This window comes from Plecotus auritus (genome assembly GCF_963455305.1).
Source record: "Plecotus auritus genome assembly, chromosome: 3".
NCBI lineage: Eukaryota > Metazoa > Chordata > Mammalia > Chiroptera > Vespertilionidae > Plecotus > Plecotus auritus.
In genome coordinates, this window is record NC_137772.1 from 179,917,036 (window position 1) to 179,940,247 (window position 23,212).

The 23,212-nt window shown below is 36.3% G+C and overlaps 1 protein-coding gene across 5 annotated transcripts in view; it reads left to right on the forward strand.

The window, feature by feature from the left end:
- The window catches only part of SCAF11 (SR-related CTD associated factor 11), an 83,892-nt gene extending 68,966 nt beyond the window's left edge, over positions 1–14,926 (forward strand). For 2 of the 5 annotated variants that reach the window (XM_080659430.1, XM_080659432.1), the window contains 9 exons: positions 3,484–3,542; positions 3,708–3,817; positions 4,692–4,793; positions 7,273–7,379; positions 8,052–10,973; positions 11,998–12,344; positions 13,621–13,839; positions 14,208–14,327; positions 14,582–14,898. In XM_080659430.1, coding sequence (XP_080515556.1) covers positions 3,484–3,542; positions 3,708–3,817; positions 4,692–4,793; positions 7,273–7,379; positions 8,052–10,973; positions 11,998–12,344; positions 13,621–13,839; positions 14,208–14,327; positions 14,582–14,728 — 4,133 coding nt within the window. In that variant the 3' untranslated portion in view covers positions 14,729–14,898. Of the gene's footprint in view, positions 1–3,483; positions 3,543–3,707; positions 3,818–4,691; positions 4,794–7,272; positions 7,380–8,051; positions 10,974–11,997; positions 12,345–13,150; positions 13,840–14,207; positions 14,328–14,581 lie in introns of all 5 variants that reach the window. The other 3 variants (XR_013960094.1, XM_080659431.1, XM_080659433.1) reach the window with 3 other exon arrangements.
- The last annotated feature ends 8,286 nt before the right edge of the window (positions 14,927–23,212 follow it).

Consider the following 23,212-nt stretch of genomic DNA (forward strand, 5'->3'; position numbering starts at 1 on the left):
TATTGATTTCAGAGAGGAAAAGAGAGGGGGAGAGAGATAGAAACATCCGTGATGAGAGACAATTATTGATAGGCTGCCTCCTGCATGCTTCACATGGGAGGTCGAGCCTACAACCTAGGCATATGCCCTGACCGAGAATCGAACCATGACCTCCTGGTTCATAGGTCAAGGCTCAACCATTGAGCCACGCTGGCTAGGCAACTTTTTGACTTCTTAATGTGTGTGCATTACTCTGATAAATATTAAATGAAAATACATATCACTGCTGTCCAAAGGCATATAAATTAGTAGAATAGATTTGTGAAATGATCTCCAGGAAACCACAATTTAGATAAATCCACACTTCTGATTTTTATTAGAGCTGCTCAGTTATTACTTCAGAATTACACAGAAATATGTGAAATATCTTTGGACTAGATTTTCATACTTTGCATTGGCCAGAAAACTAACAGTTCTTCTCATAGAGAGCTTTTAGTCTAATGCTGGCTTCTTAAGATAGGCTTCCAAGTGAAGAAATGCTATATAAACAGTACATATGCATTAAGTATTGAGTGAATGAAAACAATTCACCCTTAGGGCATAAAAGACACTCTGTAGGTACAATATTGCAATTTTCTAACTAAGGAAAGTTATTTCTAAGAAAGTGGCTGGTACCTATCACACATTTTAATTCTGGCTTCTTTAAGCAATTTAAAACATCTGTATCATCTTTTAAATATACATCAAAGGGTAGGAAAATAAGTTCCTGGAACTCAGCCAGTACCGCTGTTCCAATATTAAAATTATATTTGTTACAACAGTTCTGGGTGGGACATGTGTGATGGATGGGTAATAGCATGAAACCAAACAGCTGTTGTATAGTAATTTAAGAGGAAATTAGTATGCTATTAAGTAGAAAGTAGGCTGTAACCACTGGGCTGACGGAAGAAACCCCAAGTACATACTAGTATTGTCTTCTAATAGCAGGAAACAAGGCTCCTAGTCTGGGTGATTTATTTTGAATGAAGTCAGTAAGCCCTTTGTGAGGCAAGAAAGACTGAAGAGTGGAAGACCAGTTGTCATTTACATTATAGAGTTTTTCCAGAGTTTTGAGGAGAAAGCAATGACAGTACCAGCAACAGTTTATTGCACTCAAGTGTATTGATAGGTATAGATGACTAATAATGTAGACTCAATGGTAAAAAAAAAACTTAAGAGCAGTAGTCTATAAAAAGTGCTAACACAGTTTTGGTCATTAGCAGAAGCTATCCTTTATCTTTCTTAACCTAGAAGTATCTATAATAATCGGTAATAATAAAAACATAATATGCTAATTAGACCGGACAGCCGAACGACCTTCTGAACGTCATTCTGGATGTCCTTGTGGATGAAGCTGCGGTGGTGGGGGCCAAGGCAGAGGCAGTTAGGGGCAATCAGGCAGGCAGGTGAGCAGTTAGGGGTGATTAGGCAGGCAGGCGAGTGGTTAGGGGCGATCAGGCAGGCAGGCAGAAGCGGTTAGGGGTGATCAGGCAGGCAGACAGGCGGTTAGGGGCAATCAGGCAGGCAGGCAGAGTGGTTAGGGGTGATCAGACAGGCAGGCGAGTGGTTAGGGGTGATCAGACAGGCAGGCAGGTGAGCGGTTAGGAGCCAGTGGTCCCAGATTGTGAGAGGGATGTCCAACTGCCAGTTTAGGCCTGATCCCGCAGGGACCCCTGTGTGATCAGGCCTAAACTGGCAGTCGGACATCCCCCAAGGGGTCCCGGATTGCGAGAGGGTGCAGGCCGGTCTGAGGGACCCTCCCCACCCCTGTGCACGAATTTTGTGCACTGGGCCTCTAGTGTATCCATAGAAATAAATTCCCATATGGGACCGGTAATGCCAAAAAATAAGTCATAGGCAGTGTAGCCAGAAACATTTCTATAACAGAAAGCTGTTTGACTCACTTCTATTTTTCCTAATTCTAATTATAAAGTTTGAGGAGGAAAGAGTACTTATTTGAAGATGGTGCCAGTGGTTAAATGGTAATTTATGGTTGACAAGGGCTGATGGACCTAGTTCCCTTAGTCAGCTCTTACTTGAGGTGAGTTAACAGGACCTGTTTTTTAGATCATAGTTGAAAAAGGACATATACGAAGAGCATTATTGATATTAAAATATTGTAGACGGATCACAAGAATTCTCACTTCATATTATACAGTGTTTTACAAAGTATCATACTTTAAAAAGATATTATCTTGTAAGAGCATGTAATAACTTCAAAATGCAATGGGTATTTAATTTTAAAGCGTGCCTTTAACATTTATGTAAAAACGTTTTTTGTACTCATTCAGTAGAAACTTATCTGGCCACTGGGTAAAGCTAGCAATAAAACTACTGGTCTGCAATGTGTTAAGTAATTTGACTTATATATACTAGAGGCCTAGTGCACAAATTCATGCACGGGCAAGCCAGCCAGCGAGTAAGGTTGCGGGAGGTTGGCTGGCTGGCTCCGCCCCTGATTGGGGTAGAGGAGCCAGCTGGAGGGAGGGGCCACGGGAGATTGGCCAGCCGACCCTGCCCCCATCGGGCCGGTTAGTCGGCTGCAGTGCACATCATAGTGACCAGTCGTTCCAGTCATTCTGGTTGTTTCGATCGCTTGTCTTTTATATATATATATAGATTTTTGTTACAGGGTGGCTTAAATTTTCATAGGGTGCCCGAAAATGTTGACTAGAATTTTAATACTCATGTACTAAGATAGCAGTATTACGTGCTTTACCAATTTTCTCTCTTACATTTTTCATATATCTGTGGCTTAATAAGGTAAGGTAAAATTAGCACTTGGAAAATTTATGTAAATGCAAGTTTTTTTTGTTGTTTTTTTGTGTGTGTGCGTTTGTTAATCATTACCTGAGGATATTTTTCTATTGATTTTTGAAGAGAGTGGAAGGGAGTGGGCAAGACAGAGAGAAACATCAATGTGAGAGAGACACATCAATTGGTTGCCTCCTGAACACTCCTGGACCAGGGCCAGGAATAAAACCTGCAACCGAGGCACACTCTCTTGACGAATTGAACCTGGGACCCATCACTCCATGGGCTAATGCTCTGTCCACTGGGAAAACCAGCTAGGGCTTACTTTATTTTTTTTAATATATTTTTATTGATTTCAGAGAGGGAGGGAGGGAGGGAGGGAGAGAGAGAGAGAGAGAGAAAGAGAGAGATAAAAACATCAATGATGAGAGAGAACCATTGATCAGCTGCCTCCTGCACACCCGACACCAGGGATTGAGCCTGCAACCTGGGCATATGCCCTGACCAGGAATGGAACTGTGACCTTCTGATTCATAGATTGATGTTCAACCACTGAGCCACGCCAGCCGGGCCAGTACTATTATTTTAAATGCAACTTTTCTACATATTTTAACTTTCTTTTGTCAGTGTGTCAGTGTCAGTACTGGTTTTACAACCTTTTAAAATAAACATTAAGACAAGGTAACCAACTCTTTTTGTGTCTTTGTACAGGAAAAACTAAATACAGTGAAATGGGAGGAAAGAAAAATGCAACAATGAAGATAAAGAAGGTGTGTTGAAAAATCTTTTTCTTAGATAACTTTATGGCTTTTAGTACATAACGCTAGTGCCTCAGGTATAAAAAAATCTTCAATACAACTATTACTTACTATTATTTATACTATGGAGGGGTTTTTTTTTTTTGCTGTTTCACCAACCTGTTTTTACTTTTATAGCTTCGAAGATCCAATCAGTGTACAAGTCAGTCCTTCAGAAATACTTTCTCCAATATATTTTCTTCTACTAGTCACACTGGAGACTCTTCTTTTACCTGTAGAGCTTACTGGTTAGTATTTTCTACTTTTAATTGATGCTTTTTTCTACTTGATGTTTTAGTTATAATTAACTTTTGGTAAAAATTTAAACTTAGGCTCAACAAACATTATGAAAGCCCACCTTGATTTTTGCTTTTGTTTCTTTTGGAAAATAAACTAGTTTTAGCAAAGAGAAAACCTATCATTTTGTGACATTCTCTATTATGCAATGACTTGCCTGTGCTAGTGGGCTTTGTTTTCATTAGTAATAAATTACTTTACACAGGCTTTTTATTGATAGAAAAAAGTAGGTTAGTAGTAAGCAGATCCCTTTCAGAGTACATCGTCATCTTTGAATCCATAGTGACTGGCAAGTAACTATATGTGGAATTTGAAAACTAAGTTGGACCTTTAAAACCACATAGAATTGATTGAACTAACAAGACAGATTATGATTGTGTAATTCAATTTACGAGCAACTGTACCTTCTTTGATTTTCTTCTTTTGTCCTCTGCTTAGTTTCAGGTGGAAACTATTGCGCCTACAATTTCTGCTGGAACTGCTTGCTGTAGCTTTGGCTCATGAGATAGAAATAGTATTAGGAGTTTTTCTCTCAATAATAAGGATATTAGTCTGAATTGACTTTTTAAAAATTCTGTCACTTAAATAGAAATTCAAGCATTATTTTTATGAATCAGATAAGCATAATTTTGGTTTGTAATATAAATATTTTACTAACTTTTAGGAATTAGTTCATTTTTAAAGTGTTTAAAAAGAAAAATGTTCTTATAAATGTGATTTATAATGCTAGGTATGAAAACAATTGCATATATATCATGAACCCAATTGTTACTCCAAACTTAAAATTTTTAGAATTCTGATGAAGGTGTAACCTTTATCTTTTAGTACAGAATTTATAGAAGTCAATGAAATCAGTGCATTAATTAGACAGAAGAGACAGGAACTGGAATTGTCATGGTTTCCTGATACATTACCTGCAATTGGAAGGTAAAAAAAATTGTTTACTGAAGTGCTTAATTGCTAACATGAATATAAGATATCATTAATACTTAACTACAAATGTACCTTATTTAGTGAGATTGTTTCTAAGAAAGTTTTGTGTAGATTATATTTTGGTGCTTCAGATGCCTAACAAAGATTGCTATTTAAAGAACCCTTTAAAGTACTTTTAATCTGTTTAATAATTATGGACATTTGATTCATTTAAAAGGGATAGTGCCTAAGTAATAAGATTCATTATTAATAATAGCATTCATATCTGTCATTATTAGTCTACTCTTTCCCCATGCCTATGTGCTGTTAGCTGAATCACTGTTTTTATCATGATATTTCCTCTCCAAAATGTTCTTTTAAATAACTATTTGATCAAGCCCCTACTCTGCCCTGGCATTCATAACTTTCAATAATCTAGCCTTTTCTTAGTTTAAGTCCTAGCACATTGCTAGGTATATGATATATACTTAAATCAAGCTTATACATAAAGATCAAGGTCATTTATTGCCTATAACTTGAACTTTATTTTATATATCACTGTAATGTAGTTTTGCATAGGGCCCTTCACACTCTAGAACAAGCATGTCAAATGCAAAGGCTAACACAGGCCAAATAAGGTTTAAGTTTCTGTGGGCCCCAAAAAAACAAAAGCTTCAATTTTCATAGAAACATAGGTTTTTTTCAATAGAGACATGCTGAATACAAAGGGCTGAAATAAATGAGTAATCGTTAACATAAAATAATAGAGCATTTTAATAAAAATTAATATTTTTTTCTTGAACATTAACTTTCCAGACAATGGATAACTGCACAAATTAATAAGCATAATGCAAATAAACCTATTTTTCTTGTTCTCCAAAAGCGAAATATTTCCTGTTGTGCACATCAAATAAGTCAGTATAAGACTGATGACATGGCAGTTGGCTGCTAAAATATTTGCTGCTAGTATTAGTGGAGAGATATGGTGCACCTGTGTTTAAGGCGCCTAAGGGAAATGAATGCAACACGATTATAGTAATCAGTCATTAGCGAACATTGTAGTTTGTTGTTATTAATTATGTATATAACAGGATATTGTAAAAGTTAAGTTACAAAATTTTTATTAAAACGTTTCTTACATACTGTTATATTGGTTGGGCCGCAAAAATATTCGTTGTGGGCCACATGCAGCCCGCAGGCCATGAGTTTGACAAGCTTGCTCTAGGAATAACAATGCAACACAAATAGAAGTAAAATTAGGAAGCCTAGATGAGACCTTTTCTTAGTTATATATTTCTGTACATATACATGTTGTATTTTTTTTTCAAGCTTCTCTCCTCCTACTCCGGAATCTCAACTTACATTGGATAAAATAGTCTTGTTAGGAGATTTGAAATGATGAGCAAATATGAATCAGAAAAGAAGCTAACAGTGGATTGGGTTTGGATGCAGAAACTTTAGGGTATTAGCAGATCCTTGGGGACACAGGGAACGTTGAAGAGTCATCATCTTTAAATGAAGGAATTTAAAAATATAGCAACAGTAACCAGGTTTTTAAAAAAGTGACGTATTTTGATGTTTGGGGCTTGAAATATGCTGTAAAACAAAGATGTAGCAAAAATTGTGATATCATCTATGAAATACTTCAGAATTCAAGTAATATAGTTCTATTTCCAATATTTAAATTTGTTTTTGTTTCTTTTAATTGATTTCAGAGAGGAAAGAAGAAGTGAAGAGAGAAAGAAACATCAATGATGAGAGAGAACCATTGATAGGCTGCCTCCTGCCACGTCCCCAACTGGGGATCGAGACCGCAACCCGGGCAGTGCCCTGACTGGGAATCAAACCATGACCTCCTGGTTCATAGGTTGATGCTCACCCACTGAGCCACACTGGCCAGGCCAATATTTAAAATTTTTATTAACTCATGGACTGATTTCCCTTTGACCCTGTTAATTTCTTTAAAACCTTGATTAATTCGACAAAATTATCTCTTCGTTTGCCTGGAAAGGGAATGGGATGCAAGGGGCATGAGGTGCTTTCTGGAGTGGTGAAAATTATCTATATTTTTTATTGGGGTTGTGGTTACACAGATATATATATATATAGTGATCAAAAGTCATCAAACTGTACCCTTAAAATCTTTGCATTTTATTATTCAAGTGACTTTTTTTTAGAATAGCAAAAAACGAATAACAGCTAAAAATCTTGATAAAATATTACTTAAAAGAGAAACAACTATTTTATATTTATGTTTACCTGTACCTTTACCATTAATTTATCTGAAAAACATGCACTTGAAGGTTTTTTTTCATTGCAGCTAATTGCCACCCTTGAACAATGAGTAACCTTGAATTTACATTTTTAACTATTTGGGCAACAAATAATTAAAGCACCCTGTGTTTTCATATTGCAAACCTGATTTGGAAAATTGCTGGTTTAATTTTTTAAACCATTTAAACAAAAATGTTTTTATTTTGTTTCAAATTTTCAGAATTGGTTTTATACCCTGGAATACTGAAACAGAAGTCCTTCCTCTCATCCCTTCTGTGTTGCCGAGAACTATTTTTCCAACAAGTACCATATCTTTAGAGAATTTTGGTAAAGTTTGTGAAGTTCTTTTCTACTTTTAAAAAAATATGAGCTTTTTTTCAATCTCATAAACAGTGTATTGATGACTTAGAAAAGCTGTTAAATAAGGTTTAAATAGTAAGTCTAAATATTTTTGTAAATATTTGGTCAGTGACTTGACTTTAAAATTGTTCAAATCAGAAATCTCTTTTACTTTAAGAAATTACAAGTTAATGTTTTTGAGGACTGATTTGAAGTCTCCCTTCTATTTAGGGCTTCAATGTCCAAACCATAGACCTTTAGAAGTAGCATCTCATATCTCCCATTAATTATGAACAAAGAATTTGAGTCTTTATTTGTGACAACTTGTTTTCTATTGCATTTTGCCAAGGTAATCCAATTCATAAAGCAAATGGCAGTTATCAGACCAAACGTATTTTCTTCTGTGTTTTCCCCCCTATAAAATTGCCTACATGGATTCAAATCTTGTGATAACTTATTTCAGTAGCATTAAAAGAAGCTGATAAATATCTGATATTACTCAGCTGTTAGTAGCTATACATTTATTCATAATTTGATTCATAAGTATATTTTGTTTCACTCTGTTATAGATGTCTATTTTATGCTAAAATAAGCTGAAGCCAAACTATTCTCATTTGTTGAAACATATACTTACTTTTTACTCTTTAAAAAAAATATTAGGTACTTCTTGCAAGGGATATGCATTAGCACATACTCAAGAAGGAGAAGAGAAGAAGCAAACTTCTGGTACATCAAACACCAGAGGATCAAGACGAAAATCTGCAGCAGCAACTCCTACAAGGAGATCTACACGTAACACAAGAACTGAAACAGTCACTCATTCTCAGAGATCCCCAGCATCAAATAATTCTGGGTATGATGCCCCAGAAAACAGTAATCCATCTCTAAGTGTTTCTTCTTCAGCTGAGTCAGAAAAGCAAACAAGGCAGGCCCCCAAACGGAAGTCTGTAAGAAGAGGAAGAAAACCACCTTTACTGAAAAAGAAACTTAGAAGCTCTGTACCTCCTCCTGAAAAAGCATCTTCCAGTGATTCAGTAGATGAAGAAACAGCAGAATCTGACACACCACCTGTGTTAGAGAAAGAGCACCTATCAGAAGAAGAAAGTAGAAACACTTGTACTGTGCAGACAAATGTAGAAAATAAGTCTGCTAATGGCTTGAAAAGTTGCAGTGAGCAAATAGAAGAAAGTGAGGAACAAACTGAAAACCATGACACAGAGGAAAAAGTAGAATCTTCATATTCTGAGTCTTGTATCCAAGATCCTCCTACTCTAGTTGGAGAGGAGGAGGACGTTCAGAAAGTTGAGAATACGGGTATTGAGGAAATTCAAAAAGTTGAGAACACAGGTATTGAGGAAGTTCAAAAAGTTGAGAATACAGGTATTGAGGAAGTTCAAAAAGTTGAGAATACAAGTATTGAGGAAGTTCAAAAAGTTGAGAATACAGGTATTGAGGAAGTTCAAAAAGTTGAGAATACGGATAAGGAGTCTAATGTTTTTTGCTTAAAAAGTGATATTTCTAAAACTATTTCTGAAGAAGGAGGTGATCCATTAGAAAATGAAGACCAAATATCTGTACCTTCAGAATCAGAAGTAAAAGTAGATATATGTACAGATCATCCTCCAAATGATTCTCTTACATGTTCAGCATCTGAAATTGAAGTACACCAACCTGTACCAAGCCTAGATGAGCTATCTGAGAATGCAAAGATAGTGGTTAATGAAGAAAAAGTTGTAGAGGTCAATGAAGAAAAAGTTATAGATGTTAATGATCAAGAGGTTATTGAGAGTCCTATAATAGAAATTATTGATCATAATGGTTCTATAGTAAAAGAAGAACAGCTTGGAGACAGCCCAAAATTAGAATCTTCTGAGGGTGGAATACAAACAGTGGACAAAACCTCTATTGAGATCTCAGAGATTCAGTTGCCTGGGCATGTTGAAACTGGAGATGCAGAAGTAATGTGTGATACTTCAGGGAATGAAAATTTCAATAGTATTCAAGACTCTGAAAGTAATTTATTAAAAAATAATCTTAACACCAAATTAGACACATCTTTAGAAGAAAAGGCTGAGTCTCTGGTTGAACATCCCAGATCTACAGAATTGCCTAACACACATATTGAACAGATTCAGAAGCATTTTAGTGAAGACAATAATGAAATGATACCCATGGAATGTGATTCTTACTGCAGTGATCAGAATGAATCTGGAATTGAACTGTCTGTAAATACTGATGCTAAACAGTTGAACAAAAATGCTGCAGAGCACAGTTCTCAAAATAATATGCCATCTTCTGATCCTTTAAGTGAAAAAGTTGAAACTGTATCTCAGCCATTTGAAAACCCAATAGATATGATAGATAAAGCCAAAAAGCCTCGTACTCGAAGATCTAGATTTCATTCTCCATCTACAACTTGGTCTCCCAACAGAGATACTACACGGGAAAAGAAGCGGTCTCAGTCTCCATCTCCCAAAAGAGAAACTGGAAAAGAAAGCAGGAAGTCTCGGTCACCATCTCCCAAAAAAGAATCTTCAAGAGGACGTAGAAAATCTCGTTCTCAGTCCCCAAGAAAGGATATTTCAAGGGAAAGAAGGCAATCACAGTCTCGATCTCCAAAAAGAGATAGCACAAGGGAAGGCAAAAGATCAGAATCACTCTCCCCAAAGAGAGACACTTCTAGAGAGAACAGAAGATCTCAGTCAAGAGTGAAAGATTCCTCCCCAACAGAAAAATCCAGGTCCCGGAGCAGAGAAAGAGAAAGTGATAGAGATGGGCCTAGGAGAGAGAGAGAAAGAGATAGAGAAAGGAGAACCAGAAGGTGGTCTAGGTCCAGATCTCGTTCTAGGTCACCATCAAGATCTAGAACAAAAAGTAAGAGTTCATCATTTGGTAGAAATGACAGAGATAGTTACTCTCCTCGGTGGAAGGAAAGATGGGCAAATGATGGTTGGAGATGTCCACGAGGAAATGATCGGTACAGAAAGAATGACATAGAGAAACAGAATGAAAATACAAGAAAAGAAAAAAATGACATCAGTCCAGATGCTGATGACCCAAATTCTGCTGACAAACATAGAAATGACTGTTCCAGTTGGGTAACAGAAACAATAAATTCTGGACCTGATCCAAGGACCAGACATCCAGAAAAGTTAAAAGATTCCCCTTGGGAAGAAAATAGAAATGAAAATTCAGGGAATGCTTGGAATAAAAACTTTAGTTCAGGTTGGATGTCTAACCGTGGTAGAGGTAACCGGGGCAGAGGCACTTACAGAGGTAATTTTGCCTATTCAGATCAAAATGAAAATCGGTGGCAAAACCGAAAACCCCTCTCAGGGAATTCAAATGGTTCAGGGAATGAGTCTTTCAAGTTTGTGGAACAGCAACCCTATAAACGGAAAAGTGAGCAAGAGTTCTCATTTGATACACCAGCAGATAGGTCCGGGTGGACATCTGCATCTAGTTGGGCTGTGAGAAAGACTCTTCCAGCAGATGTGCAAAACTATTATTCACGACGAGGGAGGAATTCCTCAGGCTCACAGTCTGGATGGATGAGACAGGAAGAGGAAACACCTGAACAGGGTAATGTATTCTATTTATTAACACTTTTATTTGAGAAAAGAGACTATAAGTTTAATGCCTTATTCATTTGAATTGAAATGATCTGTCTTTATAGTTTTACTAGAGGCCCGGTGCATGAAATTTGTACACTTGGGGGGAGGGAGGGGCGGGGAAGAGTCTTTCAGCCTGGCCTGTGCCCTCTGGCAGTCCGGGAGCCCTCAGGGGATGTCCAACTGCTGCGAAGGTGGGAGAGGCTCCTGCCACCACCGCTGCACTCGCCAGCTCTGAGCCGGGCTCAGGGCTTCTGGCTGAGTGGTGCCCCCCCCCCCGCCCCCATGGGAGCACACTGACTACTAGGGGGCAGCTCCTGCATTGAGCATCTGCCCCCTGGTGGTCAGTGTGCATCATAGTAACCGGTCATTCTGCCATTTGGTCGATTTGCATATTAGCCTTTTATTATCTAGGATAATGTTAATTGAATCCCAATTGTTTACAGGTCACTTTATATTTTAAATAAATACATACACACCAGTATTTATTTTCTTCTTTCATTCTACCCCTGCCTGAAACTTTGCAAAAAATTTAGTATTTTAAGTATAATTAACTTCTATTTATTTTACTTCAGATGTGTATACATGAATTATTTTGATCATTGTTCTCATATAAATAAGTCACTCTTCTAATAAAGATTTATCTTTCTTGGCTTTTTTTGTTAACAATGTAAGAAAAAGTTGTTGAAGATTAAAAACCCGAAATGAATTTGAATTTATTTCCTTAGTAAGTTTCTTGAGCTACTACTTATTCTTTGCTCATTTTGATGGATATTATCATGTAACTGTATTCTTCAAAATTATTTTAGTTGCATGTTTTCTTTTAGAAAATCAGCCCACATTATTTAGAAATGATGAGCTTAAGCCAAATAATTGGAGATTGGTTTAGATGTCCGAGTCTGTTCATTGCTATTTAATTTTACTATAACCATCAGTTCTTTGTTTCTCTAAAGAAATTTGTAACATATTTTTCACAAGCCTTTTTCTTTTGATAGATTCTAACCTAAAAGACCAAACAAACCAACAAGGTGATGGTTCTCAGCTACCTATAAATATGATGCAACCACAAATGAATGTAATGCAGCAACAAATGAATGCACAGCACCAGCCTATGAATATCTTCCCATATCCAATGGGTGTTCATGCTCCTTTGATGAACATCCAACGCAATCCATTCAATATTCATCCTCAGCTACCCTTGCATCTGCACACAGGAGTACCTCTCATGCAGGTAGCTGCTCCTACCAGTGTATCTCAGGGACTACCACCACCCCCACCCCCTCCCCCACCATCCCAACAAGTCAACTACATTGCTTCACAGCCAGATGGAAAGCAATTGCAGGTATGTTTTTAGCAACTCAAGTTTAATCAACATAGTCATTGTAAACATTTAGCTATTAGGGACAGATATTCAAGAAAGGGCTTCCTGTCATCCAAAACAATTATTTATTTGATTAGGTTTATGCAGCGATTTTCAACCTTTTTCATCTCATGGCACATATAAACAAATTACTAAAATTTTGCTTCACAACAAAAAATACATTTTTTGCCAATCTGACAAAAACAATAGGTGTAAATTTGATTCATTGACACTGGACAGCTATTGTTGTGTTAGCTGTTATTTTTTTGACAATCTAAGGGCAAAGAAGTCAGTGTCCCTGATTAAATCATCAGGTATTGCATGTTTTAAAAATACTTGTGGTATACTGGTTGAAAATTGCTGGGTTTATGGTAAATCTTCATAACCCCTCTTTCACAGTTCTTCTCCTAAACCTTCCTCCCCAAAGTAAGAAACTGAATTGAATACATATTACCAAGTCTACATTATACTGTTATTAAATTCCAAACAGGTTTTTTCACATTAAGAGGACCAGATAATAATGAGCCAAACTAGAATTGTCCTGGGTGCTTTAAATTTTCCCCTAATTTATTGGACTTGTTAGGGGGTGGGAACTTGTGATAAAGTACTGTAATGAAGCTTGTATTGTCTTGTTGGGTCAGACGCCAGTTAAAGCTGTTCATTAGCTATTACTATCTCATTTTCATGAATTTACCATGCTAAAAAGAATGAGGTGCCTCTGAGGCATACAGATCATTTGAATAATTTGTAAACATTGTGTTGCTTATAGTTTTATGTCTACATTTCAGAAATTCTAGAATCCTGATAGCAAGATATAGTTGGAAGAACAAGGGAATGGGATTCCAGAATATGGGATCTTAAATCTTTTTCTGCTATCAACTCACTGCAAGCCACTTGACTTCACTGCCTCATTTCCTCTGATCTTTAAAGGGGGGCACTGTAATTTCCATAAAGAACCTTGCAGGAAAGATACTATTCTTTAAATGCTCTTCTTGTTTTTAGTGTTGGTGTCAGAACATTACAATACACATGCATAATTTAAAAGTCATGTTGACATCTTTAAATAGGGCTCTGTTTTTAAGAATGTTACTCATTTTTCTTCAGAGTCCTTTAGATATAAAAGACCTGAAATAATACATTTCTGTTAAGTACCAAGATTGAATTGCTTTGAATTTTTAAAATGTTATTTCTAATATGTAACTAAAGATTTTTATTGAGTACAAGTAATTCATTAATTGATGATAACTCTTTAAAACAGGGTATTCCTGGTGCTTCTCATGTAACTAATAACATGAGTACACCAGTCTTGCCTGCTCCGACAGCAGCCCCAGCAAATATGGAAACAGTTCAGGGACCAAGTTCTGGTAATGCTTCGTCATCAAGTCACAGCAAAGCCTCTAATGCTGCTGTAAAATTGGCAGAAAGCAAAGTAAGTGTTACAGTGGAAGCCAGCGCAGATAGCTCGAAGACAGACAAGGCAAGTTCAAGGTTGAGAGCAACCTACAAAATTTTGTTTCTGATAAAGTTGAAAAAAAAAATAACAGCTTTCTATTGTATAAGTGGTAAAGGGAATTTATTAATTTATTGATAGTCTTAAATTCTAATATTTTTTGAAGGGTCCTATCTAGATATGTTGATGGCCAGTGAGTTGCTAATAACATTTCATAATTATTTTTAGAAATGTTTGATATGTATGTTAGTAAATAAATTTTGTGTTTACAACATTCATATTTGAAGAGCTCCTAATAATGCAAATGCACAGTATTTTTAATTTTATATTTTTAAATAAAGTTTTTGGAAGTATTCAGTTGGGTGAATAATAATTATACATTTTCTTCTTATTAGAAATTGCAAATTCAAGAGAAAGCAGCACAGGAGGTAAAACTGGCCATTAAGCCCTTTTACCAAAATAAAGATATCACCAAGGAAGAATATAAAGAGATTGTACGAAAAGCAGTAGATAAAGTAAGTTATAGCTTTAGTGTAGTTCTGTATGTATTGTTTTGAACCATCTCTATTTTAATAATGGAATGCTTAAGTCTAATTAAAATAATAAGAGCTGCCTTCTTCTAATTCTTGTCTGCTTTCTTAACTTTTGAATAAGTTCATATAAGATATGAAGAAACACGGAAAAATGTCTGATTTGGGGTTGTTTTTCACAAAGCTTTCATTTTATTCCATTTAAGTATGAAAAAAAATTTTCCCTCATTTTTTCATAGGTTTGTCATAGTAAGAGTGGAGAAGTCAATTCTACCAAAGTGGCAAATTTGGTTAAAGCCTATGTAGACAAATACAAATATTCACGTAAAGGAAGCCAAAAGAAAACTCTGGAAGAACCTGTGTCTACTGAAAAAAACATAGGCTGAAATGGAGAGCACTATAAAGGACACTGTCAAGATATCTGCAAAGTGCAATTTCAACATATACCTTTAACTGAAAATCATACCTAACTGTGATTGAAATTTGGTTTTGATAAAATTATTTTTTTTAACGTAGAATATGTTTTGTTCAAAATAAATAATAGTTCTGCACTGTAACTTCTATATCCTTTCCTCCCCCACCCCAAATAAGAGCAAATTTAAGGGAAAGTAAAGGGGTTAAGGAATGCATTATTACTAGGACTGTGTTACAGTGTGGATGCTGGAAGATGTACATACAGCTTTTTTATTTGAACAATGGAGTGCATAAATTAGAAATTTTTAAGTGCACTGGTTTTGGAAGAGATATATATATATATATATATATACATATATATATATAATACCTTTATTCTGTCAGGCTAAAAATAAAGTATGATCTATATGATTTTCCCCTCTAATTATAGAAAGTTAAGTAATGTATTACCATGAAAAATAAGAGAACATACCAATTGCAGGATTCCTAATCTGTATTTTTAAAAGCACACATTTAATAAATTGCTTTGCTAGAAAACAAATGATCACATGAGTAAAACTCAGTGTTCAAAACTTGGGAACACGGTTGACCTATTGTATCACCAAATAAAGGGTATGCTGCTTGTTTTTCTTTGTGCCTTCCCCCCCCCACCCCCCATTTGAGATGAAGCTATATTTACATTTACTAGATTTACAGCTTTGGCAGTCTAAATTCTTAGTGGAATTTAGAAGATCAGTGTGGAAGAAAAGTGTTGACTTTGTAAAAATTGTTTTTTCATAATATTTCCTATCAATCAGAGATGATAAATTATCTGTGCCAACCAGAGAACTGCAGTAAGTGGTTGCGATCCTCTTTTTCTTGGGACTAAGGTAGAATTGTGAGACTCACTTCAGTGGCTTTCCGGTTGTTGTTCATTTGTCTAATCACTAATGAAATTCTTTTCACACTTGAGATATCCAAATGTTTTACAGTGAATGAAGTATTAATTTGGTGACCGTATGATGGCCATTAAGCATATTGTAAAAATCTAGACATTAAAATCTGTGTTTTGGAAAGGGAGAGGAATTAAATAATGGAGTTTGGGTTAGGCCTTCAGGGACTAGGGATTTGGTTGTTGTTTTTTTAAGTATTAGAATATGTTAATTTTTATAAAAGGTAAGTTAAAAGTATTAATAGTACCGTTATTTTAATTGGCATTTTGGAAGAAAACAATGAGTTGTCTCCATGATAATCTGTCTTTAATTCTAGTAACAATTTTCAGTAGATACCAAATAACTGGAAAGCTATTCAGAGATAGCTATATGGCTCAATGAAACAGGCTGACCCTTTTACTAGCTAAACTAGCAAGAGCAATACTCTGTAGGACTGTGCTTTTCTGAAATAAAGATTGTGTTTCTCAATTTTATGTGCATAATACTTTCCTGGTGCTAGCTTTGATAGGCAAAATATTTTGAAATGATGGCCCCAATAATGATTGTGCTAGTTCATAATCTTTAGTAGATTATGAGTATAATCCCAGAAAGTATTAGAAACATTTCCAAGCAGCTTTTGATCTTTATTCTGCATTGTTGGGCATTTGTAATACGGTATTCTACTGATTTATATATATTTTTAATTAAAGTTTGTGTTTAGATTATGGGAAAGTGTAGAAGTATATTTCTTCTAATTAAATATTAAGACAGTATTTTAAATATCAATGCACACATACTTGTTTCAGTTTTGAGCTCTAGAAACAACTGTGTTAACTTTAAATCTATTTTAAGTTAAAGCTGGTTCACACTTTGAAAATTTTATAGCATATTGCCTAAGCCAATTAATCACACAATGCCTACTTTTCCTTTGTTTTTTTTCAGTGATGTTTGGGATTTTGGTGACATTTTAAAATTTGCTTTACTATTTATCCTTTGAAAACATGTTTAAAATAAGTTTTAAAGAAAAACTAGGTGGTGTGATCAAATCTCGGCTGTTTGGTAGCACTGTCATGAATTATTCCCACCGTCCCTGAAAATAAGGCATAATCCATACTGGTTAGACCGCATTTGGAACAGCCAATGAAGAATGTTACTGCATTAGAATTCAAACGTTTAAAACTTTGAAATATTTGAGAACGTATTAGAAAGTGCATGCTTTATGTTAAAAAAATACATTGCTTTAACATTCCCCATTCTTGGTTTTTCAGAAATATATATTAATTTTGCATGTGTGCAAACTTAAAAATATTTTGTGGTGTTACAGATTTATTTATGAAGATTCAGTATTAACTTGACCTTTGAAACCTTGTCCCTTTAACTTACTAGTCACATTGACCAATGTTTTAAGAGGTAGGGATGCCTAGAATTTTGAGACTGAAGGTAGTTATTATTTGAACATTCCAAAAGTTTTGTGATTTCCCCCCCCCCCCCCCCCGGTAATTACCACATTTTCTTCATCATCTCCCTTTAAATGGCCACAGTATGTACTGCTTGAATGTTCCATCAAGAAGATGTAGTTTCAGGAGCACAGGGATGGTTGCCCATGGTTCATGAGACATGGTTTGTAGTGTGAGGATGGAGTGCTGTCTACTGAAACAATGCTCTTAAACAGATATGTAGTATGTAATATTTTCTAATAAATTCTTTTGATAAACAAAGTAGTGTCTTGAACATCTTATTAAGATTCCTGGGAAATGGATTTTTATCTCATAACTCCTTCCAGATTTGTTGAAGTGTTTCTTGGATTTGTACCAAAGTAACTAGCATCATAGTTACATTAATGTCCAAGTTGTAAAGCAAGCTTCGAGTTAACTACAAGCATCTGTTTTTACAGCATTTTTCCTAATTACATAATCATTACAGGAAATTAGAAACACTTTAGTAAATAAAAAAATCCATAAAGACAGAAGAAACGAAATAGCAAAAGGAGAAAAATTGCCCATGATTCTACCATTTAAAGGTAACAACTATTAACACTGATCAAATTGCACATAATTGTTGTAAGTCCTCTTTTTCACTTAAAGATGTATTGAGAAGTTGTCGTTTTAATAAAAATTATTCTAGAGCGTGTTTTTAATGGCTGTATAGTGTTCTATTATATAGATACTAGAGGCCTGGTGCACGAAATACGTGCACTGAGCCGGGGGGTCCTCCCAGCCTGGCCTGTGCCCTCTCACAATGCGGGAGCCCCACAATTGCCCCAAAGAGGTAGGTCCCGCCCACCCATCCGGGGCTTCTTGATGGATTGCCCCAAAGGGGTAGGCCAGGGCTGCGGGACCCGCCTCCGCGCCACACATGCAGTGTCAAGACCCCACCCACCCGCGCGTGCACACAGCTGCACCCACAGCCTCCTGGTGATTGCTCGTTACATCATGAGGGTGTCACGACCACATAGGCTTTTATTAATAGGATTAGAGGCCTGGTGCATGAAATTGGTGCACGAGTAGAGTCCCTAGGCCTGGCCAGTGATCTGGGCTGATCGGGGCCTTATGACTGCCAGCAGGGGCCTTCCTTCATTCCGCACCGCCCCCTGGTGGTCAGTGCACATCATAGCAAGTGGTAGAACTCCCGGTTGAACTCTTGCAGGGACATTTTGCATATTAGCCTTTTATATGTATAGATTCCTTATGTAAGATATTGTTTTTACTAATATAATTAAATGAGTAAAATATAAATTGTACTTATATAAATAAGATTGTTACAAACATCTGACTATATACTAGTAAATTGTACCCATATCAGATTGTTTTCTGGAGATTAACTCCTAGAAGTGTAGGATACCTTGGTCAATCAGTTTTTATTTTCCCATAAATTTTAAGATGTAATTATGTACATACACTTAATATATAATTTTTAAAAGTTCAATTATAGTTAGTATAAAACTCGCTGGTTTTTCTATCCAGAGAGAACCATCAGAAAGATATTTTTCTTTATGTTCCCTTACTCTTCAGCACATTTACAAAAATGCTTTTTGAGGTTCCGGGATACTCAGTTACCCCAGCACATAAATTATATTCTGTAAACTGTTCTGCATCTCTAGTCCCCTTAAGAAATTGAAGATAGCCCTAGCTGGTTTGGCTCAGTGGATAGAGCACTGGCCTGTGGACCAAAGGGTCCCAAGTTCAATTCTGGTCAAGGGCACGTACCTCGGTTGCCGGCTCCTCCCAGGCCCTGGTTGGGGCTCATGAAGGAGGCAACCAATCAATGTTTCTCTCCCATCGATGTTTGTTTTTCCCTCCTATTAAAAAAAAAAAAATTGAAGATATAGTCTGTCACCCATGTCTATTTTATAATGGTTCTATTCTTTGGTTGATAAGTAACTTTTAGCTATTAGAAACAATGTTAATGAACATCCTTTTTGTCTATGAGGTTACATTGAATTTCAGGATATGCACATTTTAATTTGGATAGATGTCAAATTGCTCTCTAAAAGGAGTATACTAATTTATAGTTCCACCACAGTTCCTGAGCTTAATAAAGGGGACATACGTAATAATTTCAACAAGATTTTTTTTTTAATCCTGAAAATGTTGGAACAAATCAGGTCAAAAGGGTCAGCTAACAGTTCAAACTATACACTAGAATGGATAGTAGTTGACTGGAAACTGGTTTCAAGTTAGTATAATCTTCTGCCTAAGAAATGTTCCTTTGTTAAGGGAATTCCCAGAAAGTTTTGCTGGCTCTAAAAAGTGGAGTGGTGTCAATTTAATAAATACTTGGAAAATAAATCTGAGGAATTATGGAAAACTTTAGAAAGATGACAAAATGCACAGGAAGAAAATACTTAATGGAACCAGTGAAGCAAATACAAAAATAATGATTGGCACCCAAAATTGGTATCTTGTATGTACTAGCAACCTCACTCCCCCTGGAAAGAATTCTAGTTTTTCTCTATAATTGGGCTCCGTGTGTGCCGGTGAAACAGCTCCACTTAATCTGGCATATGACCTTATTCAAGGTACTTAACTATTCTACACCCTCATTATCCCACTTATAAAACAACTATTACATTGGGTTGTTGTGAAGACTGAGATGATACATGTAAAAGGCTTAACACAGCGACTGACAGAGCAAATGTCAGTGACCAGCATAAAGCATGGAAACCACTTAAATGTTGATCAATAAGGGGTCTAGTTAAATAGATCATGGTACACCCCTAAAATTGAGCTTTTTTTTATACCAATATTGAAAGATCATAAGATCTTCAGTTTTTAAAAAAGTGCAGCAGTGTTAATGGTATGAAATATTTTGTGTAAAGATGAGAAAATACCCTAATTGCTTGTATGTAATCAACACCAGGATGTATTGTAGAAATATGATCAGTGGTTATCTGGCAACAGGGAGTGGGATCCAGCAGGTGGGAGAGGGGTTGGAGGGGGACTTCTCATTGACTGTCTTTTAAAGTTTTTTTTAAAAAAATTGATTTCAGAGAGGGAGGGAGGGCAAGAAAAACATCAATGATGAGGATTATTGCCCTCCACTAGGGATCAAGTCAGCAACCTGGGGATGTGCCCTAATTGGGTTTTGAACTGTGACCTCCTGGTTCATAGGTTGATGCTCAACCACTGAGCAACCCCTGCAAGGCCCTCTTGAACATTTTGATTATTGAATTTGCATGGTTGTATTGCCTACTCACAAAAGATGCTTTAAAACAGTGGTTCCCAACCTTTTTTTTGGCCATGCCCCACCTAAGCATCTCTAAAATCCTGATGCTCACTCCTGTGACATATAATTCTATTCAAAAAGTGAGCTCCTATTCACGTGGAGGAAGCCTAAAAGGCCATTAACTTGGTCTAAACAAGCTTCCAAAGAATATAGCATCCATGAAAGAGAAAAATAAAAGAACAAAAGGACAGTTGAAGTACTGAGGAAGAAATAATACTAGGAAGTGATATGGAAAAATAGCAAAATTTCAAAACCTAAGAGAACCAAAATGCATGTCACAATATATATTTATATACTGTATATGAGGCCCCTAGAATCATGAGAAGTGAAAAAAATTCAGTTAATTCATTCTCGAATTGCCCCCCTTAAAAATAAAATTGCCCCCCTGTGGGGCTTGTGCCCCACATTGGGAACCACTGGTGGGCCAAGAATAAACCCCACAACCAATGCTTTAAAAAACTTCATTTCAGACTGAAATCCACAGGAACCAGGACTTAATGGCAGCTTTTTCTCTTAATATTTAAGTACAGTAGGTTCTCAAGTAATGTTTTGTTCGAAGTTTTGAGATGCCGTAGGAACTTGTGTTTATTTATTAGCTTGTGGTAAACTGGTTTCGGTATATAACGTTCCAAGAACCCATTGAGAACGTTAAGTGAGGACTTAACTGTAGTCTTAGAGGAAATGAATCTGCTCACCTACCTATGTAACAGTGTGCCTCAGCCTTTTTTTTTTTTTTTTAAATATATTTTATTGATATTTCACAGAGAGGAAGGGAGAGGGATAGAGAGCTAGGAATATCGATGAGAGAGAAACATCGATCAGCTGCCTCCTGCACACCTCCCACTGGGGATGTGCCCGCAACCAAGGTACATGCCCTTGACCGGAATCGAACCCGGGACCCTCCAGTCCGCAGGCCGACGCCCTATCCACCGAGCCAAACCGGTTTCGGCGCCTCAGCCTTTCTAAGGCATGCGCAGTGCAATCCTAGAACTAATTTTTAACAACAGAAGCATTTGCTCCTTTTCTTAATGAAATGAGGATTCACAAATGCAACTAGATTTGCAAATATCAAGGTAGTGGAAAAAGCCATGGCTGTAATGTAACTAGCAAGTAGCACTGTCTTCATTTGTTTTGTTCCCTTAGGAAAAAGTCGTTAAAATTCTGAATATCCCAGTGACTGCATTATGTACTATGAAACGTTAAAGTATGTGAGAGTGACTGATAAGCTAAATTCTCCCTTGGATAAACACTGGATTTTATTTTCTCTTTTAACATACTATCTGATCAAAATGGTCCCAGCATCAGGTGCCCGGTGCCCACGTGGTTAATGCCGTAGCCGTGCTCCTGCTGCTTCACCGCTTCTGTTTTGTGGAAAAAGTCTCACCATGCTGCCTTGGTGTCTAATACTTCAATCACAGTGATCAAGATCACGACAGAAGTCACTTATCCAAAACATTCTCATTTTAAAAATCACTTTTATTGTCATTTTATTGTTAAAAAAACATACATGGCATGACTATAAAGTAATGAGACAAGTTTCCATGTGTGGCTTGAACTACTGAGTCTCATTAGTATATAGTCACATCCTGTCTCGAACTTGGAAGAAAAATATGCCTTGGCTATATGATTATCAATTTTGTTACTTAAAATTTATTGAGTGCCAACAGAGCACTAGGCACATATATAACACAGAATTGTACAGTCTCTAAGTTGTAGACTATATAATTTACATAGATTTCTTAAAGATAACATTAAAGCATGTATTTACAGAACTTTAGACAAAAATAACAATACTGGAAATCAGCAAGTTTCTGTCTAGCGAGGAGCACCTTTTCATGAATGAGAGGGTTACGCAGAACTTGTGCGTCAGCACTTTAATTCCATTACCCAGCAAGTCCATGTTATTTCATTATATAGTTCTATAAAGCTGTAAGAAGAAAAGCCTAAGTGGAAAGCCATAATTGGTTTCATTAGGTCAAATACATATTTAGAAAATTCTCTGCTGAGACCAATGCTTCAAGGAGACTACAGACGTATTTACATATTATAGCACAAAAGCTAGAACTATGGCATGCAATTCCAATAAGGTGGAAGAATGGTGAATACGAAAATCATTTTTCTAAACCTGAAGTTTCTTTTCTATTAATGTGATTACCATAGCAGCCTTAGTTTGCAAAGAAACATAACTTTAAAACAATGATGTTACACAAAATTATTGATGTTACACAAAATTATGTTAGAAAAATTCAAGAGATTTTTAGGTAAATACAATGAATAGAAAATTCTCCAACTGACATCCACCATTGGTAGCCTTGTAAGTTTTGGGGGCTTGAGAGTGATTATAGTGTTAACCACAGCATCTCCGGTGTGTCTATAGGCAGCCCTAATATTGGGAGATGGGCCAAGGATAAACCCCACAGCCCTAGGAAATAATCGTGACCAATGGGAGAAATGAGATTTTCCTTTGCTAGTAGTTGAATCAAAATAGTGAAGAAAATTTTTTAGATCCAAACGAAGGCCCTTTTACTCTCAGAAGCTGCTCTCAAATTCAAAGTGAGTACTTGGATGCACTGTGGTTCTGAATGATTTGTCAAAGAGACAGTGTCAAACAATAATCTGGGTTTGCCTTGCAGTCTGATGGAAAATAAATACTCTCAATCTCCTGCCTGTCTCCTGCACTCTCTCAGGAAGGGACTATCCTCTGTTCAATGTATTATAAACATACATCAAATAGGTGACTGGCCCTTGCCTTCTGCTGAATTTAAATTTCTCTATTTTTAAAGAATGTCTTAACCATACTCAGAAATGAAGGACTCAAGA